Source organism: Centrocercus urophasianus, unplaced genomic scaffold (assembly GCF_019232065.1).
Source record: "Centrocercus urophasianus isolate 14NV4802_14NV808 unplaced genomic scaffold, USGS_Curo_1.0 seq_19, whole genome shotgun sequence".
Lineage (NCBI taxonomy): Eukaryota > Metazoa > Chordata > Aves > Galliformes > Phasianidae > Centrocercus > Centrocercus urophasianus.
The window spans coordinates 8,060,271-8,084,248 of record NW_024884744.1 but is presented as its reverse complement, the minus strand read 5'-3'; the positions used below and the strand labels follow the sequence as shown (position 1 = coordinate 8,084,248).

Genomic DNA, 23,978 nt, shown 5'->3' with positions numbered 1-23,978 from the left:
CAATGCTTGAATGTTCCAGGGCTTCAGTGCCTGTGGGGAATGGGGAGATGCTGCCCTTTGCTTCCCCTTTGTGCCCCAGCCTTGGGCCAGGCTTGCCTGGGGCAGAGCCGTCCTTCCCCCTGCCCTGTCCTTGGCACTGGGGCCGTGCTCCCTGCCTTATGGGACTTGTGGGACATGGGGCCAGGGGGCGAGTGCTCGCTTGACCTGAAGAAGCCTACAGGGGGCCTCTGCCCTGCTCTTTGCCCCCAGTCACTTGCAGGGGCGGTCCTTGGGGCAGCTGTGGCACCACCATTGCTTTGCCATGCAGCAGTCGGACCTCATTGAGAGCTGAGAATGCAGCCAATGAGTGAGGGAAGGCACACCTGGGGGAACACAGAGGTCCCCTGTGTTTGTCTGCAGAGAGGGACAGCGCTGGCCTTACCCTGCTCCATTCCCTGTGTATGATGCCTGGGAGGGATGTGAGCTTTGTGGGCAGGGGCTGCAGCTCTGCTGGGCTACACAGTTGCTCCAACCCTCCTCATCCTTCTTCCTTCTCTCATGGATGCTCAGAGCCGCTCCTCTCCGCTCCTGCTGGGTTGTGGGAAGGAGGAGTGTGGCCATGGCTGCCTGCACCCTCAGTGCCCTCCCGTCATCTCCTTCACTCTTTCTGTTTGCGGTTCTTTTATACTCCAGAGATGAAATGTATTTTGCTCCTAGGCTCTGAATTGTGCCCTCCTGCCCCATGTTCCCCCCCGCACCCTCACGCCTGTCCCCGTGCCCATGGGACGCAGTGTGATGGCACTGCCCCCTGCACCCCCCGGTCCTGCTCGCTGCCTTGCCTCACCCTGCCCTGCCCCCTGGGTTTTATAAGAACAGAACCAATCTCCTTGTTTTTATTTATAAACATAGTTTTATTGGACTGCTGCCTTGTGTTTTGTTTTGTACCAGCCTCCTCCTTCTCGCTCTCCTTTCTGCCCCTCACTCTGCAGCCACATCCCTCTGGGTAGGGGTGCTCAGGCCGTTCTCCATTGGGCTGGAAGCAGGCTTGGGCCTGGTGGTCTGTGGGTGCCCGTGCATGGGTGCCAGCCCCATAGAGGGCAGTGAGAACCAGCGGGGCTTCAGGCCCGCAGGGTGGAGGGCGGTCTCCCCTTCACCGTCCTACAGCCCCACGCACAGGCCTAACGGCTATCTGCAACCCTCCCCCTCCCCCCCCCCCCCCCCCCACCACGCCCGCGCGGTTTCCCGCGCCGCAGGACTACAGCTCCCAGCATGCACCGCAAGGCTCAGCCCTTCCCGCGCCCCAGCCGCCAAGCCCCTCCTCCGCTCTTGACGCTTGCGCACTGCCAGCGGGGCGTGGGCGGGGCATGCGCGGCGGCGGCTCTGCAGTGATAGGGGGGGCGCTGAGGGAAGGGGGGGCGGCAGCCGCCATCTTGGGCGCTGGGCGGCGAGCGGCGGCGGGCGGCGGCAGGTGAGGCGTTCCGCGCCGGGGCCGGGCGGCCCGCTTTTCCTCCCCGCGCGGTGGTGGGACTCCGTCCCCGCGTTGGGTTGGGGGCCGGCCGGGGCTCGGCTGGGCGTCGGTTCCCTCGGGGCCGGGGGTCCGCGGCCCTCCGCGGTGCGGCTGTGACAGCGCCGGGCCGCCTCCCCTCAACGCTAGGGATGACGGCGGGCCGCGCCGCGCGGAGCGGCAGGGCAGCGAGCCGGGCTATGCGGACGGGGTGCGATGCGCTCCGGGCTAGGCCGTTTGTTTTAGCGGCGGGGCCGAAGCGGTGGCCGCGGGGCCTCGGGTGGGATCGCTGTGGCACGCGGAGCGTGGGGAAGGGCTCCGGCTACGTGCCGGGTCAGCCCGAGCAAAGGTCCTCTAATCGGATCGGCGGGGACTTCCCAAGAATCGTTCGTCTGCGCCGCTGCTGGGACGTAAGTTAGCTCGGCCGCGGCTTGTCAGCTTCGGCTTCCCCTATGGGAAACCTGCTGAGACGCAGAGCGGCTCTGCTGATGCTGTGCCGAAGCATAAAGTGGGCCCCTATCCAGCAGCTCCTATGGATGCGTTTCCTCTTCCTTCCTTCCCCGGGCCGGGCTTTGGATCCTGCAGAGCTGCAGGAAACGCAGCCTTGTTTGTTGCTCGGTGCAGCTGACTGCTGTCCCCACTGGGAAACGACTCTGCCTATCGGCTGTGTGGTCTCAAGATCTGCTTTCTCCCCACTCCAGGATGACAAAGCTACCCGAAGATTTAGCCTAAGGCTTCCAGAATCTGAGCCTGGAACTTTCCCAGATAAGCACATCTGAGTGGCTTCAGTGGCTCAGAGCCTGGTTGTGTTAGATTTGTATTCACGCTTAGGCTTATGCGGGTGTGTGAGTCTTGTTGGGCAGCATTAGCGTGAATGCCATCAGAACTGCAGTAACTGCTTTTTTGTTGTAAAAGCTAGACTTGTTCCAGTGAGTTGCTCACAGGGACAATCTCCAGTCTGATGAGGCGCTGCCAAGCTGCCTACTTCCATATTTTCCCTGTCAGAGCAGGGACATCGTTCCTCTTCTGTAGGCAGTGCCATGTTACTGACATCTAGTGACAAAGATACCCGGCATTCTTTGGGCTGAAGATGGGCCATATTTTCTTCCAGCCATTTGTGATGTCTATGAAGGATACTGTGGCTGGCTTCTCCCCTCTCTTGAGACAGCACATTCCTAGTCTTTGAACAGTTGAGTCTTGAGGGTTCAAAGGATTATACCTGCAGTTTTTTTGAAGCAGAGAGAACAGCAGGTTCTTTCTGGGGCTTGACAGTATCTCAGGGTTTGTGTGTCTTTTTTGTTTGTTTTTTGATGAAGAGCAAAGCCTTTATTCGTCACTTCACATGACCCTGGTTAAACTTTTCTTGGCTTCAGTACTTCTTGGTGCAGAGGTAAGATGAAGCTATCTAGTGCAGTGCGGTGTCTTGCATCAGTTTCCTGAGCTTGTACAGTTAAAGGCTGTGAATGTGTTTTAAGGTGGAGGGGGTGCATGGTGCTTGAATAATGGAGCCTGTCGTGTTTCCCTGCGTCAGGACTGCTCTCGTTCCCACTAGGCTGGTGGCGTGCAGCACGGCACGCAGAGGCAGGCTGTAGGAGGGAAGCCTGCTAAGAGTTCAACGTGCTTCTCTTCCTGCCCACTGGCTGTGGGGATTTATGGGATTGGGTTTAAAATAGGAACAGTTCCTCTGAAACCGACGGGCTTATCTCTGGAGCTCTTTAGCTCACGATGTGTGTCTTAATTAAATTACGCAGCCTGTCTTCCCCAGGATTGCAGCTACTCTTCTTTAAAACCAGATGTGGCCCATGGCCTCCTGGACAGTGGCTAATGCATCACTGTAAGCAAAGCTTAGGTGCTCGGATTAGCTGGTGCATGATGACATCGAGGTAAGCCTTAAGCCTTTGGGTCTGATAACAGCTAGTGCTAGCTTGAAAAGACTAGTTTCCTAAATAGCTTGTTTGCCAGAGCAGCCTGACTAATCTGCCTCCTGCTTCTACCGCTGTCATTTGTCCAAGATCATAGCGACTGCTGGAATGCAGAAACCGTTACAGTGGGTTTGCCCTTGGTCCTGTGAGAGCTGCAGTACCTCTCCTGGCTTCTTCCTGGATGAGAGCTCCAGCAGCTAATGTACCTCAAACTGCTTAGCTGGATAAGCTCATTAATGCACAGAAGTCTTACTTACTGTTAAGTCAGAACCCAAACTTTCTTTTAATAGACTACTAAATGGGTTGGTTGCTCTCTGCCAGCTTATTGACTGATTTGTGGTTGCTGCTTCCAAGATGGACTCTGTACGTAATGAACACTCCTCTTTTCATTCAAGGTGATGTCAGTGCTGCGAGGAAACCTAGCCCTTTAATAGCAGTGATGATCCCAGAGTAGCTGGTTCCTGAGCTTGCTGCTGATTGTTTCACACTATTCATCCACTGTCCTTGATGACACAGGAACCTCCATGATGCTTGCAGCTTATCAGCCACAGCCCTGCGCCAAGACGTGGGCTTGTCTGCAGGTGTGCAGAAGTCCACATAGATCTGTTGGTCAGGCTTCAGTGGTTTGCTCTGTCAGTGGCTGAGTGGAAGGTAATTAAGCAGGCCACATAACAAGCTCATTTTCACACCTGTAGTGCTAAGCCTCTTCTTCTGGAGAGATCTCACTGTACCAAGAGTGGCAAATTCACAGCTGACTTAGTGAAATACAGCAGTTCCTAAAGCTGTCTTTTAAAATCAGTGGATGAACACACTCGTGTGATCACAGAGCTACCAGGCTTTCCAAATTCTGAGGCTGCTGGTGCTTGGCTGGTAGTGAGAAACTGTAGCTGCAGTATAAGAGCTGTCCTACTGTCAGGCTGCTCCTGAGCACTTACTCTTTGGCTGCAGTTACCTCTGTGTCTTTTCAGAGGGCACTTAAGGGTTTTGCTGCACAGACCTACGCTGCAGCAGCAGATTGCTGACTGTGCTGGGGGGGCTCTGAGAAGCTGTTTTGGAGGCTTATAGACAACCACATTTTTTTCCTGAATGAAAATTGCTTATATTCTCAGTTTTTATGTTTGTTCCACCACTCGTAAGCTGTGCTGTTGGCACATTGCTGTTGATATGTTTCTTCCAGGCAGTGCCTTGTTCTTTTAGGGCTAGAACAAGCCCCTCTTACCTGGGAGAAATATCCTGCTGTAGGAAACTGAGTAGCAGTTTGTTGTTTTTCCTGAGCAATGAATTTGAGGTCAGCTTTTTTTGTGCTCAGTTCTGTGCACGCACTTTCAGAAGTCAGGTAACAACGTTGTGACGTCTGTCCTGTTGGCTGAAGCTGGTGCTGTTCTAAATGGTGTCGCGTGGAAGACTTCAGGTTATGGGACGTCAGTTTTGGAGAAGATCGCTCGTTTGAATGTCTGTGTGCATCCAGGGCTCAGGCTGAAATTCAGCTTTGTCTTTCCTTCCCTAAAGAACGGGCAGCTGCAGAAAGGTGTTTTTCTTCTGGTGCGGATGCTGCAGTTAGTGCCTCGTGTCCATGGGCAGCTCCCAGGCCAGCCACGTGTTGCACTCAGAATTGAAGCTACTGACAGCCTGGCATCAGGACTGCTGCACCGAGCTGCATTCCAGGTGTGTGGCACAATGTAGGTGTGAAAGGGAGAAGTCTGGCTTTTAAAGGAACTCCTGGCATAGGTCTGACATGCATTCAAATCCACATCCCAGCGGTCTGCTTTTGTACTTACTGCTTTTTGTAGCAGGCTTTTAAGATGGTAACTTTGCTACTAAGGTTCCCTTAAGGCATTTCCACACAGCCTTGACTCCGGTGGGTTTGTAAGTGCATGTAAGTATGTGGTCCGGCTCTGATGCTCTTCAGGATGCTTCAGCCTTCTATTTATGGTCTGGAATAGAAACGTATTGGAATGTGAGCACTTGGCAGCAGGGCAGGAAGCAAACTGGCCGTAGGTATTTGTAGGAACAGCGTTCAGTCAGATCTCCAGCCCCAGCCGTTAGCTGCTTGGAGAAACGGGGCTCTGTTGGAAGAGGACTGTTGTTCTAAATCCATCTGATTAGTCACCAGCTGGTGCAAATTCAGTATTCAGATGGATCTCCTCTGCACCTTAACCAAAATAAACCCGTCTGTGTTATAACCAGAAAAATAACGTGGTAACTAGCAGTGTGGAGTGGGTTGCCGTATGTTCAAGCTTGTGAAACAGAAGGAACGTAGCTCTGAAAATGTGGTTGACAGACCGTTAAGCCAGAGGCTTCAGCTAGTCGCCTTGGCTTGCAGGCACTTGGAAACAGTCGAAGAAGTGCTGGGCTTTGCTCTTCAGCTGTCTTGCAATGAGCTGTTAGCCCGAGGAAACTCAAAAACAATGCAGCACAACCTCCCTCCGACGGGCTGGCTGTGGAGAGGGGCAGAATGAGTCACTGGAGCCGATTGAGCAATGCAGTTACTGGGAGCTTTCTGAGTCACGTTGCCAAGCACTGCGAGCCGATGAACCCATCTCCAGTGGTGGATTTCTTGTTCTGGGGCGTTCTGATTCTAACAGCCCTGAGTCACTGAATGTCAGTTACAAATTAATCTGAGTGCTGTTCCCTGCAGTTCTTAACCGTGGCGGGCTGCTGCTTTTCAGATCAGCTTTGGAAACGAAACTTGCTCATTATTTAAGAAGGGGTGGAAGATCTTCGTGGGTCAGAAGTGCAGCACTGAACTCCTTCGTTACAGTAACCTTGAAACAGTTGAAACAAGTATCTCGGAAGCTTGTTCTGAAGCTCAAAGGAGAGGATCAAAACAAAGCGAGCTTATTTTCACTGCAACTGCTTCAAGGAGGGCCATTGTAGTCTTTAAGAGCCGTTCTCTTTGTTAGGCTTTAAGCAACTTCTCTTGCATGGTGCTCTTTGTGTCGCTTGCTTCTCATCTCTTCATATGTCCTTGGGCCAGTCATTGCACCTCTCGAGTTTCCCAGCTGTGCAGATCTGAGCTGATGGAAGTCGTTGAAGTGGGGAGGGAGTATGGGCACCGATCTGATCAGGAAAAGTGGTGGTGCTGGGGTGTCCTCAGTGCTTCTGAGCTTCCACCGTGAGCACACTGTGAAGGAACGGCTCCATTGCACCGAAATGAAAGAAAAACAGCAAGCCTCCTGGCAGAGCAGTCCTGATTCTTTGGCTGCACCTGTAGTAAGTGAAACATTAGCAGGGATTCACAGCACAGAATTCCTCAATGCCTGGTCCTGTTGCCTGTATAGCACAGCTAATGTGCATCAGCTGATTGGGAACAAATCTCTCTGCGTGCTCCTCTTTGATAGCAAGTGAGGATTTGCAGTAAGAGTGATCCTGGTGAACAGTCCTGTTTTCTTTTAAAAAGTACATTATGCAGATGTGAAGCTATTTGGAGAAGGAAGAGTGAAGTAGGTGAGGATGACAGGCAGTGGTGGGACTTGCACCCTGAATTTAGAGTTCCACTTTATAAAAGGTATAATGATACGTAGAGGAAGTAGGAAGGTTAGGGAGTTGAGGTACTTCTAGCTTTACCTGCAGTGTGATCCACCATCCTGAAGACTGAATTCGGTGTGATCTGCTGGGTGTTTGCTTTTTGTTTGTTTTAGGAAGCCAAACACTATGAACCACCAAGAAAACAGATCAAAGCAGAGTGATTATATTGTCTGTGCCATGGTTTGCTGACATCCTGAATAACTTCTGTGGTTTTGAGTTTCCTTCCAGAAGGAAAACATTCAGAGGGAAGCGCTGAGAAAGACCAAAGCATGGAGCAGCTTCCTTGTCAAGAGGAACTGAGTTAGGTAGGAAAATGCCTTTCTGGGAAAGAGTTGATTGAAGGCAGTGGAGAAGATCTGCAAAGTCGTGAATGGCTTGGAGGGATTTTTAAAGACTGAGAATGTTTGTGTAACGCTGTGTCTGCTCGTCGTCTAAGGCGCCTGTTCTAAGTACAGGCAAGCAGTTGATTCCGCTGCCTGGGACTGCAATGCAGTTAAAAATGCTGATGTTTAACTTTGTAACTTAAATGAAACTATTGCAGAGTGTGCTCTCATCTAACCTAGAAGAAGGGATGGTCTCCTTATCTCAGTCAACATCTAAAACACCTAGATATCCCCAAGAGAAGGCTTCTGGTTTCCAACAGGAAGCTTCATCAGCGATCTCCTGTGTGTTCTTAGCACAGTAGTGAACATTCATACTTTTTTTTTCAGAAAGTACTTGGCTTGCCATGCTAGCAAGATGCATTGTCTTGTATGTGCTGATCCTGTTGCTCATCAAAGCAGATGTTTCCTTTCTGCTAAAAATAGTGGAACAAATAACTTAAGCAGCATTAAAGCCCAAGAGGGAGATTATATTTAAGACTAGGATGTGCTTTCTAGGAATCTTCTGGAAAGGGTTTGTAGGATTCATATGATCCAGCTTTGACCAGTTGCATAAGCTTCTAGGAGACTCTTCTCTACAGGTCTGAAAGAGGATGTGAGAACTCTGCATCACTTTTGGGAGCAATGATACATACCCAGAGTGGAAGTCAGCGCTGCAGCAGCCTGAAAGGAGATCATTGTCTCTTACCTGGAATGAATGTTGATGTCAGTGCCACATGAAGCCACTGACAAGTGGCAGGAGGCAGTCTTAGTAGCCAGGGATGCAGCCAGCAGGGTGTGTTGAGTAAAAGCCGTGTGTGAGCCTTGAGAGCTCTTCTGTCTTTCTCACTGTTTTGATTTGAGAGGTAATTTAAAAAATATTTTCTTTCCTTGTGAAGCTGAACACCAAAAGTGTAAAAGTACGTGTAGCATGGCTCTCTGAGAGCTCACTGGGGTAGCTGAAAGTGTTGGTGTTGAAGTTCAAGTGTTTCTGAAAGTAGAAGTAGTTATTCACTATTATATATATATATATATCTTGTTTTAGGACAGAACTTGCAGCTACAGTCCCATCGAGTAGCTCCTTTATTTTCTTAAATGTAAGAGTTAGAAGATCCTCTTAATGCTGCAGGCTTCTGCACTGGAGGCCCTTCTAGTTCTGATGTGTTCATTGCTTTTGTGTTCTATTTCTCTGACCTTTGAGACGATCTGAGACAAGGTCATTTTGACTTCATTTCTGCTGTTCCTGAACAAACAGTATCAGTTTGCCCTCAGCATCTGTTTCTAGGCTCACCCTCCCTATCCTTTCCACCCACCCCAGACAAGTGGGTGGAGGCTAATCTCCCAAACAGCAGTGTGGGCATGGTTGGTTATCTCGTGTTCTAGGTGATTGTCCCAAGGCCTGGCTACATGACCTGCCCTGTCACGTGTGCAGTGCTCTTCCCTGGGCTGAGCAAACCAGCCACGTGTGTGAGTGGGCATTGTGCCTGGGGCTGAGGTGAAGTGGGAGTGTGTATGACTACAGGAATGGCTCTGGTAAAGTAACTGCGCTTTGGAGAGGAAGAAAAAGAGGCTGTTTGCCTTTGTTGGGTGTAGTGGCTGTGCAGATCTCCTTAAAGCAATCCACAGAAAGAGAAGGTTAGCAGTTTGAGAGGGTAACTTCAGGCACCACCCCTGCTTGAAGTGCCTCGTGACTGAGATCTGCTCTCATGGCTTGTTGTGCAGACTATGTTTTGACTCTGAAGCAAAGCTCACAGATGTTATTCAGCACTGCTGCTAAGGTACAGGAAAGGCTGTAACACTGCTAGATCATAGTATTCTGTAGCTTAGTTTGAGTGACTCCTCTCCTCTGCTCATCATAGTTTGTACTGCATCTGTCTATCTTGAGGGCAAGTTGCTGATGCTTTTAGAAATGAAGTCCAAGAACCCAAGCTCAAGATACCAATTCTAAGCTGTGAAAGCAGTTAGAGCAGCACATAGACTCCACATGCATTGTGACAGTTCCCTATCACCTTTTGCTTTATTGAAGTAGCATACTACTTACGGTCTTGATGTGCAGTGTTGCTAGCTTATGGATAAGCAGGACTCTGAACAAGCCATTGTCATTAGCCAGGCAAGCTTTTTAGACAACTGCTAGCTTTTTGTAGGTACTAAGACAGCCTATCCTGTGGGGCAGCCGTGATCCCAAGCAGGGGTGTGTGGAACTTGGTCAGGATGCTGCTTAAATAATCTGCAAAACTGAATGGTTAGAAAAATCTTTCTAGGAGCTTGATTGCATCTTGTCCAGCAACTGGAGCAACGAGATCAGTGGCTGCTGCTGTGGAATCTGTTATCTCTTCAAAGCTAAGCAGTCTTCCTGGGCAAGCAATGATTAAACCAATGTGTACTTGCTGTGAAGATCTCCCTGCTGTACAGTGATGTAATTTGTATCTCCACTGCAGGGATGCATGCTTTGTAGTAGAAATAAAGAGTCTGGCTTGCTTGTGGTTCCAGGCCCTGCTGTTTGTCATCGTGCAACCTAACATGTGTGCTCTCTTGCTCCAGGTCTTAACCAACATGGGAAGAGAAGATTAAAGTTCCATCATGATTGGAGGCTTATTCATCTATAATCATAAAGGAGAGGTTTTAATCTCTCGAGTCTACCGGGATGACATTGGGTAAGTGCTTCCATTGCATCCTTGCTCTTTGCACTTCTGTCTAACTTTGGTGCAGACAACAACCTAGAGCTGCTTTGTTCTGCATTAGCTGTGCATGCATGTAAGACTGCAACTCAACTTGCTGCTCTAGGCCTAGTTCTGAAATAGCTGAGCTTACTAAGCCCAGATCACCTGCCAATGGCAGTAAAGGATAACCTGCAGGCAAAGCCAGGACTTCTTTCTGTATTTGGAGACGTGGCTGTTAGTCCAAGTGCTTCAACAACATAGGCTGCCATTGCAGGAGTCTGCCAGCCTCACTGTAGTTGTTAAAACATTAAGGGAGGAGCAATGTGGGAACTGTCTGCCATGTGCTGTAACCAGGGCTCTGAGTGAGTTTCCAGCTCAGGTGTCCAGTACTGAGTGCAGGCAGAAGACTGCCTCTGGTCTTTGGCACTTTGATGCTATCAGCAGTTTCATAGTAGCCACCCTTGTACTCTGATGTTCTGTGCCCCAGTTCTACGGCAGCCTGGTGTGTGTCAGGTAACTGAAGCTGTGGGAAGCTCTGAAACACTTCAGTAAGCGTAGATACGTCACTGCGCTTCATGTAAGGGCTGACATTGCTCACTTAAGTTCCTTTCTGGGTATGAATTGCCTAGTGGAGGTTAAAGCTGAGTAAAAGTATCTCCTAAAGGGTTCTGTATTTTCACTGATGGGACAGTAGTGGTCAGTGGTATCTGTAGTAAGGCTTCACCTAGTGAGCTTTAAGCATCTCTTGACTCGTTCTAAGCTGACTAAAGCAGAGCAAGGTAGCAGTTCAAAGTATGGCCAAACTACCTCAAATCTTCCACAGAGAGCTGAGCCGAGGAATGTTGGTACTGCTGAAGCAGAGAACTGCTGGCTATGGAGCTTCTGTCTCTGCTGTGTTAACTCTAACAGTCTGTTGCCAGTCTGTTAGCTGAAGCTCCTCAGAGCAATTCCTGTACCAGATCTGTGAGGTTCCCCTAATTAATGGGTATTGTGGTGACTGAATGAAGGTAGGTTGGATTATTGATGAATTTTGAGAATGTGCTGTATGTGGGGCTAGAGGCACTGTCGCTGCAGTTCCTGGCAGTGAGGTCTTGGGTTTTCTGTGGCTTGCAGACTTAAAGCACTTCGATTGCTCTGTACTTGAACTGACACTTTTAATTTAAAAGGCATCCTGGCCCTCTAAGTATAAGCTGAAGAGTTAAATATTTCAATGTAGTGATCTTCCATAACTTTTGTCTTGGCTCGTTCTCCCTCTGGAGTGACTTAATAAGAAGTACTTTATTACATATCTGGTGGGGCAAAACTAGAAAATTGTATTTCCTACCTGACCCAGTCTTATCTTTTTCTTTCAGTTATAGCTGCCCAAAAGATCCAAATGTTCTCTAGAACTTTAGGAGTTAGTATTGCTTTCAGTGAATCTTTCATTCAATTTTTGTGAAAGTGTCTTAGTGTCAGTCTTGTGACTCAGGTGGAGCAGGAGCTGGCTGTTAATTGAGCTTATTCCTTCAGGTGTTGGACTCCTGAAACTGGCCTTCAAAACCAGTTTGTGACTTTTAGGTTCATAACCTTATAAAAGCAAGTGCTCTTAGAACAATTGTGACTTGTCTTACTTTGATACCAAGTAACAGTATCAGAGCTCTACAGCAAGCAAGTGAAGTTGGATATCCACTATTTCCTCTTCTGAATGTGAGCATCAATACCAGGCATACTTGGAAGCTTTTAAGTGCCCTGCCTCACCTTCAGAGGGAGAGCTTATGCTCTCCTCTGTGGAGGTTTGTCTCTAAGGCAAGCATCTGATAGATTTCTACAATACTGCAGTCTTTTAATTCTTAATTGATGGATCTGAAGTGCAGGGAGTTGAGCCCATCTGGCTTGCAGGGAGGTAGGTTGAATGGGACATAGGCAGAGCTGCTGTCATCTTCATAGGGGTACGGAGTGAGTGACCTGTAAGACTCCCTGGTCTTGGCACTTGCCTTTGATGTTCTGAAGCCTCAGCCTGTGTGCTGGGAGAGATTAAAAGCTATCCATGATAATGAGAGCATCTCCCATTGCGTAGTTAAAGGGTCTAAATAAGCACATTCTAGCTCAAATGAGCAAAGTGGCATTCAAAGAAGTCCTTCCCTTGACTTTGATATAGGCAGAAAACAGTCCCCACAGAATTTGGGCTATCTTTGCTTGCAGCTTAGGAGAATGGCTTCAGTGCATGTAGTGCATCTATCTGTGCAGCAGCTAGTTGCATGCATGAACAGCCTCTTAAAGATATGAGCAAAGTGCCACGCATTTAATTCAGGATACCATGGAGGGCTCTATTGTGACCATAAACGTCTTGATTCTCAGTGACATTGTCTCTGGGAGAACTCACCTGCTTTTAAAAATGCAGCTATTTGATTTAAAAAAAAAAAAAAAAAAAAAAAAAAAAAAAAAAGCCATTTGAAATTGAGCAGCTTACATGACAAACTGCATGCACTTTAAATAGGAATTTGGTTTCTGAGCTTCTAATACATCATTTCTGCTTCATGGCTCTTGATCCTTAAGGAAAAAGTGCAAGCTGGATCGAGCAGTGTCTGAATCTGAGAAATGTGCCATATCTCTCCAGCTGTGCTCCAAGCTCTGTCTAACTCGCTGTGTTTCCTGGTGGCTGGACCAACCCAGGAGGCATCAACCCAAACAGCTTCCGATGAGAGCAGTGCCATAGCAATGCCCGCTCAGACTGCAGCTGTTATGAGGCACACCAGAAAAAGGAAACCTGGGACTCTGTGATCTCTAGGCTGTGCCTCACACTGAGGGTTCACTTCTTTTTTTTTTTCCTTTTTTTCCTCCCGAGGCATGCCCCATGTTAGCAGAGCAGCCTAGATATCCGAGATGTGATGTGGACTAAAGGCCCCATTAGTCCTGAAATTCAACCAAACGCCAGTCTGTGACACTGGCAGTCTGACCATGGCGTGTCTGTGTTGTGCCATGCGAGGGCTTTGTTGCTGCCACAGCTTGTTACTTCCCAGCCAGTACTTCCTAGGCCTTCTGTGCCCAGGGGGAGGGGGTGCTGTTTGGTCTCTCCTTATCTCTTTGGATTCATTGTGCCTTGTGTGTGTGTTTCTAACCCTTTCTCTTGTTGCTGTCACTCCTCCTTTCTCCGCTGGCGCCATTTCTGTCCATCCCATCTCATTGGCTGCTGTAGCAATAGGTAAGAGACGCGTGGTAGGCCATGACTGGCATTGCAGTGGGCAGTCAGTGTGCTAGAGAAGCTTCACTGACCCGAGGCTTCTCCTGTAGCACACACCAGTCTGACTGCTGGTTCTGGCACTAATGCTAGTGGGTTAGGACCTGAGGCTGGGAGGGCTGCCACTCAGAGAAAGCAGAACTTTCCTTGAAAAGCTTACTGGAGGGGAGGAATGGGACTTCTAGATCTTGTTCTACAGTAGGTTAACTACTTTCTGGGGGAGGGGGGTAAGGGGGAGAGGGAAGCAGATACTAATTTAAATCAAATTTACAAGCCTTCTGGAGCTGTAAAGCCTGGGAGATATTTGAACACCAGAATTTTGCTTACAAGGGAGGGTGTTTACTGAAGAGGCTTCTGCTAGGAAAGAATACCTACTATGATAATGTATGTTCTTCTGAATATCCTTTGTTTTCAAAGTTGGAACTGCCTGCTGGACTGTGATGAGCATTTGCGTGCAGCCTTGCTTGCAAGGGTGTTACTGCTACCTGCTCTCAAACATGGTGTGGGTAATTGGTACCATGCCCTTGACACTGCAGTGAGGAGAGCCCCTGTTGTACTACGTAATCTCAAGGAAGGATATGAGTAATAAAGCACTAGATGTGTCTTGGCTTGGTATGTGGACTACTGCTTTTAAGTCTGTCCTGTTACATGAAGCCCTCAGACTTCCTTCCAATGTTCTTAAAATTAGTGGATTTTGACTTAGTTTGGGGAGCTTATCCTGACTTGTAGCTACAGGATGAAAAAACTCTATAGTGTGGGAAAGCTGACATCCAGAGTATCATGCAGACATCCATGTTTAGCTGGGACTGATTTGTTCCCTGTCGGTGGTGTATAGTGAAACTAGCTCAGATTAATGATGTTAGTGGCTGGGGAAAACTTGCACAGCACCTTTTCTGCACTGTGCTGGGCTCCTTCCCATCACAAGTGGTACTGGATCTTCCAGTGCACATAATGCAGTGCTGCTACTGTCTGCAAGAGACCTGCTCTGAGGCATAGCAGGCTAGAAAGGACACGTAACTGGGAAGTCAGAAACGTTCCTAATCCTGCTTGCTGCTTTCAGCCTGCCCTCCATGGTACCTGGGATGTGGAGGTGAGATGAATCTGAGAATTAAAATCACCCTTTGTGGTGTGTGCAGGCACTGACATCTATCGGGTGACCTGGGCAGCTATCCTAGTTTTTTGAACTTAGAGGTGTATGTGGGGGAACTGTCCTATCAGGGGAGACTACAGCTTTGTTTTGGGGCAAGAGTATGAAGGCCTGGGCGTGCAGATTAGACACTAAGTAGCCCAGTCAAAACCAGACTCTTCTTTGAGCCACAGCCTTTTTTAGTGTTCATTCTTGGCTATGGTAATTGATCAGCAAAATAAGCAGAAGGAAGGTTTTCTCTGCCATCTAACTCCAGATGGGGTTAGCTTCTCTTTCTGCCTGCAATTAGAATTGTCATACAAAACTGCAGAGACCACTAGCTTTATTTCCTCGAGTCCGTACAGAGTTTTAACGTCCAACTCTGCTCAGAGCCTTCATTTGTCCCCGTCGGCTGTGACATCCCCAGCACTTATCCAAAGGAAGCCGGGTGCATTAGCTCGATGTCTGACTGTATTCACGTAAGCAGAGCTGTGCAGCTGCCTGTTTCTGTGCACGTGGTGGTGACTTCTCTGTGGCCTCGTAGGCGCAATGCCGTGGACGCCTTCCGCGTCAATGTCATCCACGCGCGGCAGCAGGTCCGCTCGCCGGTCACCAACATCGCCCGCACGAGTTTCTTCCACGTCAAACGCTCCAACATCTGGCTGGCTGCTGTCACCAAGCAGAACGTCAACGCTGCCATGGTGTTTGAGTTCCTGTACAAGATGTGTGACGTGATGACTGCTTACTTCGGAAAGATCAGTGAAGAAAACATAAAGAACAACTTCGTGCTGATCTATGAGCTGCTGGACGGTGAGATGTTTCCCTTCAGCTTGCTGTATGATTTTGCACTTGGTTCTTCTGTAACCCTTTCCTTACTGTGGTTGTTGATGTTGTTGGCGTGTCTCTGTTGCACTTCTGGCTGGTGGCTCTGAGCTGATTGTCTTTTACTCTCTTGTAGAAATCCTGGATTTTGGCTATCCTCAGAACTCTGAAACGGGGGCCCTGAAGACCTTCATCACTCAGCAAGGCATCAAGAGTCAGGTAACCAGAGGGATTTTGGGGTACAGCATTGCTCTGCTGGCTAATCTTCTGTAAACTCGTTCGAGAAAGTGCAGCTAACTACCCAGCTGTTTGACCTGCACTGGGTGGAGGTGCCAGAGTCACTTGAGAAACACCACGCTGTCTGACACCTGATGAGATGTGAGAGGAAGGGCCCTGTGTTAGGGTGGTGACAGTCCCTCGCTTGTAAATGATGACTGCCTTCAAGTGCTGATCTGTGTCACCTTCTGACACAGGATAAACACATCTGCCTGCTGAACCAGAAATAGCTGTCCTGTGCATGGCTCTCACTGAGCAGGCCTGTTCTCTGCAAGTCTTTGCTGCTTTTAGCTATCAGGCTTTCGTGCCTGTCTTTGAAATGAAGCATTCTTCAGCCTTCTGGATCTTGCTGGCAGTCAGGAAGGTGATGTTACTCTGTTGCTGAAGGTGCATCCTTGCAGTCTGGGATCTCTCGTGTTAGAGGTGAGATTCTCCACTGCACATCTGTTACAATAGTAATTCTTGCAGCAAAGCTTACGTGGGGCTAGAAGATAAATTGCTCCTGAGGAGAAAAAGACACAAGTTGGACTGTTGAGGGAATGTTTTTCAAACTAGCTCTTATTGCTGCAGATTGCTCCTCAAAACTAGGTTTCTCATCCCAACTCATGTTCAACATCTGTGAAACAAAAGGACTTCTGTAGTTACTGTTTCTTGTGTTCCTGGGGCACGTTGCTTGTTTGTTCTTCTAACAAAGCCATGCAACTCATAATGAGGACTTAACCTAATACTCAGTTCTATCATCTATTTAGTAAGTGAGTCAAGGAGAAGCTGGAAGTCAGTCTGAAGCTGTCTGCAAAGTAGATCTGTATGAAATTTCAGCCCCAAGGTGTTAGCAGAAATGAAGTGTTCAGCAGGAGGCTGCCTGGTGACTGAGGATAAGCAGAGGTCAAAGACTCTGTAGGCTCTGTTTTAGCTTATTTTATTAGCACTGACTTCCTAAGAACTCCTTTTAGTCTTCTAAGTAAGACTCAGTATCTCAAGAAACTGAGGGGAAGAGAGAGGAGCTGCCTCTGAGCAGCATATGTTCTGCTATAACAGCAGTGTTTTGCAAGAGGGCACGTGTGTATCAGTAGCCAGATGTGAGTGCATCCGGTCCCAGTCTCCTATTCAGAATCCTAGCATAAATCTGTTTGGCCTTCTGCAGTCTGACATTTTGGATGGTCAGCACTCAAGGCAGCTGAGTCAGCTCCTGTTCCTAGCAAAGCTCTACCACCCTCACTTCCTTCCCTATTTATTTTGCTGTTGTCTGTTTTTGTTACAAGCCCTTTGTGTGCACATTACTGCCAGGGCACCTTACCTTGCTCAATAATAGGCTTGGTGTTTTCCCTTTAGAGAGGAGTTCTGATCTATGGCTGTTGATAAATCACAGCCCACAGCTATCTGCTCTGTTGGAGTTCTGTGCATCCCAGCTCAAAAAGAGCAGAAGCAATCCTTTCCAGACGTAGTATTTCAGGGGGAGCAATGGAAATGGAATTTTCCATGTTTCCATGTCTGCTATTTACTCTGGCACATCGAGCCTCAAATTCCTCTTTCACATACAGCCAATTTCTGACAGATAGGTCAGGCTAAAATCTGGGACCAGGTCATCTGTTATCCGTGTTCTTTTATCTCTGCTTAGTTCATGATGATGTTTTCCTTGGCCCGCTGACTTAAAGGAACAAAATCTGCATTTGTGGCAGAATTTCTAAACTCAGCCTTTTTCCTTTTCAGTGAATAATTGAATACTCCACGTTTTGTGGTTACAGTGGTCTTTCCAGAGCTGGTGGTCTGGGGAGCAATATTTCGTACTGCACTGAATACTTGCCTAGGCAGCTCCCAGTGGAGTACAGAACACTCTCCCTTGTCAGCGTTCTGATAATGGCTCTGTTTGCTCAAGGAGTGACCGACCCTGGTGAGAACAAAGCCACCACTGGCTTTAAACTGTGGTCGTGTGCTGCCACCCTGTGGGCCCGGTGCAAGGCTGCCGGGGAAGGACCCACCTTGCCATTCTACTCCACTCTGGTGGAAGAGGCCGGATCGACAAGGACACAACTTCTTACAGAACTGGGTTTTATTAAGATGCCTGCAGCCCTGGGTGCCATGTCCTGACATCAGGCATCTGTGCCGTGGTAAACACCCACAGCTTGCTTTAGGAGTGGAGTCCACTACTGGGAGTGGTATTTGGCTCGTCTCCTCTGTTCTACTTTGCACTGGGGTGGTATGTCATGGGCCGTGTCTGAAAAGACTTTTCACTGCTAGGAAGGTTGCTGTGCTTTCTGAGCTAGAGGTTAAAGCTGCTTGTCTTGTTTGTGCTGACTTGCTACCTAATTAGCAACGAGCTGGCCTGCTTTGTTCCTGCCCTGAGGTAGCCTTAAGCCTAACCTGCCTCTTTCTCCCTTCCTCCTTCTCTTGCTATTGACCTGCTTGCCTGTCTAACCCTGTGTACACCACACTTGCTGCTCTACATCTACTTCTTCACTTTCTGCGTGTGATTGGACCCCGCCTATAGCATCAGGTAGGAAACCTGCTGGTGCCTCTCAGCACACTCCTTAATGCTCGTAGGAGGCTTAGAGCACAGATGCTGTCAGGTGTGTGTTAGGCTAGTGCTGGAGCACAACTGTTGTCCCAAATGGCATGATAATGGCTGCAGTCATTGGTACCAGCTGCCTCATGGCCCTAGGGTCTTACGTTGGGTAAGGGTGCAAACTGCCCCGTGTCTCTCACTTATAGATTGACGTGTCAGGTGTGGTTTGAATGTCATCAGTTTAGCCCAGTTCTCCTCACACCGAAATGTGGCCTAACGTGCAGCTAACAAAATGGAAGCAGCTTTCCTGCTGTCTCTGACTAATGTTTAGTTTGGCGTAGGATTCCTGTGCCGAGGAAGGAATGCTTTTGTGACACTGTCAAGTGTGTCACTACGCTTGAAGTCTTACTTATCAAAAGTATTTGTGTACTGTAAATGGCAAGTGCTTTCTTTTTGGTTTATGGTAAGCTTTCTTAGTCCTTCAGTTTATCTAGAGTCTTAGGGTGTGATTCTTTCCCTTCAGACTAAGGAAGAGCAGTCCCAGATCACCAGCCAGGTGACTGGACAGATTGGGTGGAGACGTGAAGGGATCAAATATCGTCGCAATGAACTCTTCCTTGATGTGCTGGAGAGTGTGAACCTCTTGATGTCCCCCCAAGGTAAGTGGGAGCTATTAAGCTGTCTTTTTTTCCTGGTTTGAGGAATTGTTGAGTGCTTAAGTATTCTGAACTGTGTTCTTTTCTACTCCAGGTCAGGTTTTGAGTGCCCACGTCTCTGGCAGAGTGGTGATGAAGAGTTACCTGAGTGGGATGCCAGAGTGCAAGTTTGGCATGAATGACAAGATTGTCATTGAAAAACAGGGCAAAGGGACTGCGGATGAAACGGGGAAAAGGTGAGAGGCATGTAAAAGGTATTTGCCACCTGGGACTGTTACGAGAGGGCAATGCTTGGTAGCGTGTCTGATCTGACAGAAGCAACTTACCTTTTTTCCCTTCAGCTGTCACTGCTGATTTTTCTGTGAGTAGGTCTGTTGCTATGTGAGCTACTGAACTTAGGGGCCCAGATCAGAAGGTTTTTGTATAGCATGACTTATGTGAGAATGTGGAATGACTTCCATGTCTTGGGTGACTGACTTCGTGTCTGTACAACAGCAGCTCTGGGCTGTCATCTTTAAAACTCAAGCGTAATGATAAGTATGGGCTCTTTGTATCTGGGAATGTTCTCTCAAGGTGGATTCTCCCAGAGCTGGTCTTTAGCAGCTGTAGTCAGTACAGAATCCTCTTATAGGTTGTAGCCAGCCTTCCCAAGGAACAGCGAAGGAGCCCCTCTGACAGTAGCCTGTTCCACCCGGATTGTTTTTATAGATCAGAATGGTGGACAAGCTAATGTGCAAGCGCCTGCTGCTGTCACACGGGTGGCTCTATGGGCTGGAGACTCAGCACTTCTGGGAGCCCAGCTGCCTTCCTTCCAAATATGCCTCAGTCAGTATGCACCTTAGAGCTGAAGATGGGTCTTATGCCTTCTTCTCGAACAGGAGGGCAGGAAAAGAGGGGGAAGCAAAGGGACTCACTTTTCTCCCACTAACCATTTTTGACTGAGCTGTTTCTTTTGTCATTTTGTTTGTTGTTTTTTGTTTTTGTTTGTTTGTTTGTTTTTTTTTTTTGCTGACCCCCCAGTGAATTGGGAAGGTAGATAATCTGCTTCAACTGTGTGCACTCTGCTCTTCTCCCTGTCTCTTGCTTTGTGTGACTTGTGCATGTAATTCAGACCTCAGACACTTTCCTAGATGGTTCCCATAAACAGCTGAGCTGCTATTTGCCTTTTATCTCAGAACCAAACCAAGAGCTATCACTTCACTGTCACTTTTAAGCTGTCTTTCTTGTAACCGAATCTAGCTAATAAAATGAATGAGCCTCAAGTGGGTGGGGGAATACCCTAGGTAAAATACCTGTGTAGGCCTCTGAAGAGTCAGCAGCACTGCCTAGAGTTGCTGTGCTGTGAGTGCTTTCACGTGTAAGTGTGCTAATTTCTTCAGTTACAGAAGCAGAACAGACAGGGATTCTTGCTGGGTGGTTCTGCCCAGTCGTGATCCTCCAGCAGGCAACAGGCAGGAGATGTCACTGTCTAGAAGTATTTAGCAGAGGTGACCCAAAGGAGCAGCTGCTGCCAGTTGCTTTCTGGCTTGTGGTATGTGGCAGTGTCACATCCCAACTAATGCTGCCTGAGACCTGGGCACTAGTAGGCAGTGTGGCTTTCCCTACAGTGTTCTGTAGAAACCAAGGAACTTGTCTGCTGATGTTGACTGGGCAACAGAGCAGGAATGACTGACTCCCACTTGTGAGGCACAAGCTACACCAATGGCTTGTGTAAACTGATCAGACAGTCAGCCTGGGGTAAGTCTGCTTCCCACTTGTGCAGGTAATGGTGGCTCTTAGGAACCTGCCTGTTATGTATACTGTCTGCACACTGGCACGGTCACCCTGTTGCTTGTAGCAGTTGAGGCAGCCTAGGTATCACAGCACCGTGTTGCAGCACTTTTCTGTACTTCTACCTCTTCTGATGCCAGCTGAATTCTCATTTTTATGGTCCCTTTTAGTAGACAAAATGAGTTCTTAGCTAATTGTAGAACCTAGCCCTGAGAATATCTTCCTAGCTACTGGAATTCAACACAAGCTGAGTGCTGTCAGGCTAAACTGGTGAACCTAAATGCATAGATGATAGCTGGGTAGATTAGATATCATAGCACAAGTTGTAGTCCTCAGCAAGTTGATTATTGTGCTGGCCTGAGAACAAGGGCTTCCATCTGGAATCAGATCACTTGCTAGTAGTGTAGAAATCAACAGCTCTGCAGAGATTTCCAAACAAGAAGAGCCTAAACTTCGCATCTCCTAGCTTGTGGCAGTGGGATAGCTTTGTGGACAGGAAAGTGTTTTCTTGTTACTGTGCTGCAAGAAGACTTGGGCTAGCAGAGTTCCCTTGCAGCACCGAGGTGCTGCTGGCAGACAGACCTGAGCATCGTGTTCCTCTGGCTGCAACAGAAGTGTCTCGGCTTTGGGGAGAGGAGGGGGAGAATTGTTTCAAGCAATTGCCTTGAAATATGACTTTAGTGGTAAAGCAAGGGAAGTCTGAGGCAGGAGGCTGCTGTCCCCTAAATCTCTCCCTGCCTCCCCATTTCCTGGACACCTGCAATGGCAACACGCTCTGTAGAATAGTTTCTGCCTGAGCAAACTTCAACTGTGCCAAGGTACAGGGGCTGTAGCTTGCAGCTGTTTAACTCTCTTTTGTGTTTTAGTGGCAAACAGTCGATCGCCATCGATGACTGCACTTTCCACCAGTGTGTGAGGCTCAGCAAGTTTGATTCTGAGAGGAGCATCAGCTTCATTCCACCGGATGGAGAGTTTGAGCTCATGAGGTACGGCGTGGGGGGTGGCCAGGCTGGCATTGGCAGCTTGCTGCTGCAGTGGTGCTGCTGGTCTTGGGCAGACTTGCAGTCCTCGAGCACTAGACCATGCTACACTTGCCTTCTCTCTTTGCAAAGTGCAATCTGTAGATTGTTCTGTAAGTTCTTATCTTACAGATGCGGTAGAAACATAGCCGTGTGGTTTTCTTTGTTTGCTTGCTAGCATGCTCAGCGTGCAGAGGCTGTCTTTGTAGGAAGTTGGTGTAATTTGAGAGCTTGAGGGAGTTTAACTCCTCCTTTTGTACCTGCAGATACCGAACCACTAAGGACATCATCCTTCCTTTCCGTGTGATCCCCCTGGTGCGGGAGGTGGGTCGGACCAAACTGGAAGTGAAGGTGGTGATCAAATCAAATTTCAAACCTTCGTTGCTGGCCCAGAAGATAGAGGTAAGCTGTGGGCCTATTCTGTCTCTCTGCTTGTTGTCCCCTGCTGTGTTGTCCTCACAAAAGAGTTTTCATACTTGCACAGGACTGAAGTGAACTGAGTGCTTAGGGATGTGTGGTGGTGCTGCTGTGCTGTGGAAGAAGTGAGTGCCCCTGCTACAGTATGATTTCTGTTCTCTATCCTCTGCCTTCCAGGTCCGGATCCCAACACCCCTCAATACGAGTGGAGTGCAGGTTATCTGCATGAAAGGGAAGGCGAAGTACAAGGCTAGTGAGAATGCCATTGTGTGGAAGTAAGTGAGCATGCTGGTCAGGGTGCTGTGTGGGGAGGGTCTGGGAAGGCAGTCTGTTCAGTCTGCTCAGTCTTCGTCTGCACCGAGCACGTGTCGTGGAGAACTATCTTGGGCACCTTGTCACTTCTGTGCTTTCTCTGGTAGGATAAAACGAATGGCTGGAATGAAGGAATCCCAGATCAGTGCGGAGATTGAGCTGCTGCCCACCAATGACAAGAAGAAGTGGGCTCGGCCCCCCATCTCCATGAACTTTGAGGTGAGTCCCTGTTTCCTTCCAAGGTGCTGCTAACCTTAGAGAGGCTTTGTCAGCCCAGCCCCTTTTGGCCTCCTGGGAACTGCACAGCTCTGAGTGCTCCCTGTCCCCAGCCGTTGTGCAACTCTGCCTAGCGTGAGGTCAGCCAGGTGTCAAAGCTAGTAGAAGAGTATTGTCCTTACAGCCACTGGGGTCTGTCACCATGCGTGTGGGGAGGGGTGGCTCTTTGAGTCCTGAGTTTCTGGTTGCTTAGCCTAGAGGTCCTCAGGTGGCTGTGTATGGAGAGTATCTTATCGCCGTGTTCCAACTTGATTTGCTACCTTTCCTTTGTTCATTAGGTCCCATTTGCGCCCTCTGGGCTGAAGGTGCGTTATCTGAAAGTCTTTGAGCCAAAGCTGAACTACAGTGACCACGATGTGATAAAATGGGTGAGGTACATTGGCAGGAGTGGGATCTATGAGACCAGGTGCTAGCCCCAGCGGGCTGGCAGGCTCCCTCTTCTCCAAGCCATCCTCCGCGTCTCCTCAGTCTTCAAGTACATTCAGAGAACATCTGCCTGGCCCCTCTACGCAGATCGGCTGACCCCGTGGCTCACCTGGGAGCAGACTCTCCTGCCTGTGCTCAGTTACCACCCGTGCTGCAACTGAAGTTCAGAATCAGGTTGTGTGCAGGGGTGCAGTCAGCCTCCTGCTCCCTGTCCCGGGGTGGGGAAGGGCTAGTCTAACTCCCATCCTCTCGTGATCTTTCTAGGGAACGTCCACCATTAAACTACTCTTCTGTTGGTGTCTCACTACTTGCATCATATCTTAGTATTTTTGAAGTTCTTGTGCATATGTACTCGTAGAATAGACCTAAACATAGACTGGACAAATCTGAGTTGAAGTTACCCTGGCTTCTGTACTAGCTATTGCTGTTGTGGTAGATGTTGCTGGCCAGTCTGGGATGCCTGAGGTGGTGAGTTTGTTGGGCTTCTGCCAGAGGAGGCGGTGGGCTCCCTGGATCTTGCCGCCTTCTTATTTCTTGCAAAGTCTTCAGTATAGAGTCCTGCTTTGGGAAGGTTTGTGACCAAACAAGGATGAGGGTTTAGACTCTTGCTGGTGTGTATGTGGGTGGCACAGCATTTCAGGTCCATAGAGCACTTACCCCAACCCACTGCTGGCTCGAGCCAGTCGTTCCTTTCCAAATGAATTGGAAATAAGGCCACCTCCATCCCGGGGGGTGTGGGTCAGCTGAGCTCTGTCAGGATGTGAACAGGGTCTGTCCTCTGGAATCTAAAATGCAACTGGCACTAAGAGCCCCCTGCCCCAGCCTGCCCTCTCCGCACTTCTACCAAATGCTTCTGGGCCATAGGAATGCTGCTGCTACCCACAGTCCCGCTTCTGGTAGTGTGGTCTCCATTTTGTACACTTTGTGATTTGTCCAGCTCTGAATCTAATAAAGTATGTAGAACGGAGAAGGCTGCCTGTGCTGCTCTGTGGGAGGAGTGGTGGTACAAGAGGTGGGCTGTGCTCTGGGGCCGTGCTTCTGTTGCTTGCCCAGCTCTGGGCTGCTGTAGGGGTAGATAAGTGAAATGAAGGAGGAGTGCCTGTATTCCTAGCATTCCCAGGGCTTATTTCTAACTGTGCTGGTGCTCAGTTGCAGCAGTGGCTTCCATAGCAGCCTGGTATATGCTGGGAAGCTCCTAGCTTCCTG

General features: G+C 48.9%; 1 protein-coding gene across 3 annotated transcripts; it reads left to right on the top strand.

Moving 5' to 3' along the window:
- Positions 1 to 1,390: 1,390 nt before the first annotated feature.
- AP2M1 (adaptor related protein complex 2 subunit mu 1) lies at positions 1,391 to 23,739 on the top strand. 3 transcript variants are annotated; one of them, XM_042820477.1, is made up of 12 exons: positions 1,430 to 1,447; positions 7,162 to 7,238; positions 9,834 to 9,946; positions 14,840 to 15,105; positions 15,254 to 15,336; positions 18,420 to 18,555; positions 18,647 to 18,788; positions 21,189 to 21,308; positions 21,608 to 21,743; positions 21,936 to 22,033; positions 22,178 to 22,289; positions 22,625 to 23,739. In XM_042820477.1, exons 3-12 carry the CDS (start codon positions 9,873 to 9,875, stop codon positions 22,757 to 22,759), a joined length of 1,302 nt encoding a protein of 433 aa, XP_042676411.1. In that variant the 5' UTR covers positions 1,430 to 1,447; positions 7,162 to 7,238; positions 9,834 to 9,872; the 3' UTR covers positions 22,760 to 23,739. The 3 variants fall into 3 exon arrangements, with proteins under 3 accessions (XP_042676412.1, XP_042676411.1, XP_042676410.1); XM_042820478.1 differs by lacking the exon at positions 7,162 to 7,238 and having other exon boundaries at positions 1,391 to 1,447; XM_042820476.1 differs by lacking the exon at positions 1,430 to 1,447 and having other exon boundaries at positions 5,101 to 7,238.
- The last annotated feature ends 239 nt before the right edge of the window (positions 23,740 to 23,978 follow it).

Excerpts from the sequence above, each read along its gene's own strand:
- AP2M1 (XM_042820478.1), top strand. The coding sequence starts at position 9,873 with ATGATTGGAGGCTTATTCATCTATAATCATAAAGGAGAGGTTTTAATC. Across the intron at positions 21,309-21,607 it reads GGAGAGTTTGAGCTCATGAG|ATACCGAACCACTAAGGACA; the intron begins GTACGGCGTGGG and ends TTGTACCTGCAG. Across the intron at positions 22,290-22,624 it reads CCATCTCCATGAACTTTGAG|GTCCCATTTGCGCCCTCTGG; the intron begins GTGAGTCCCTGT and ends TTTGTTCATTAG.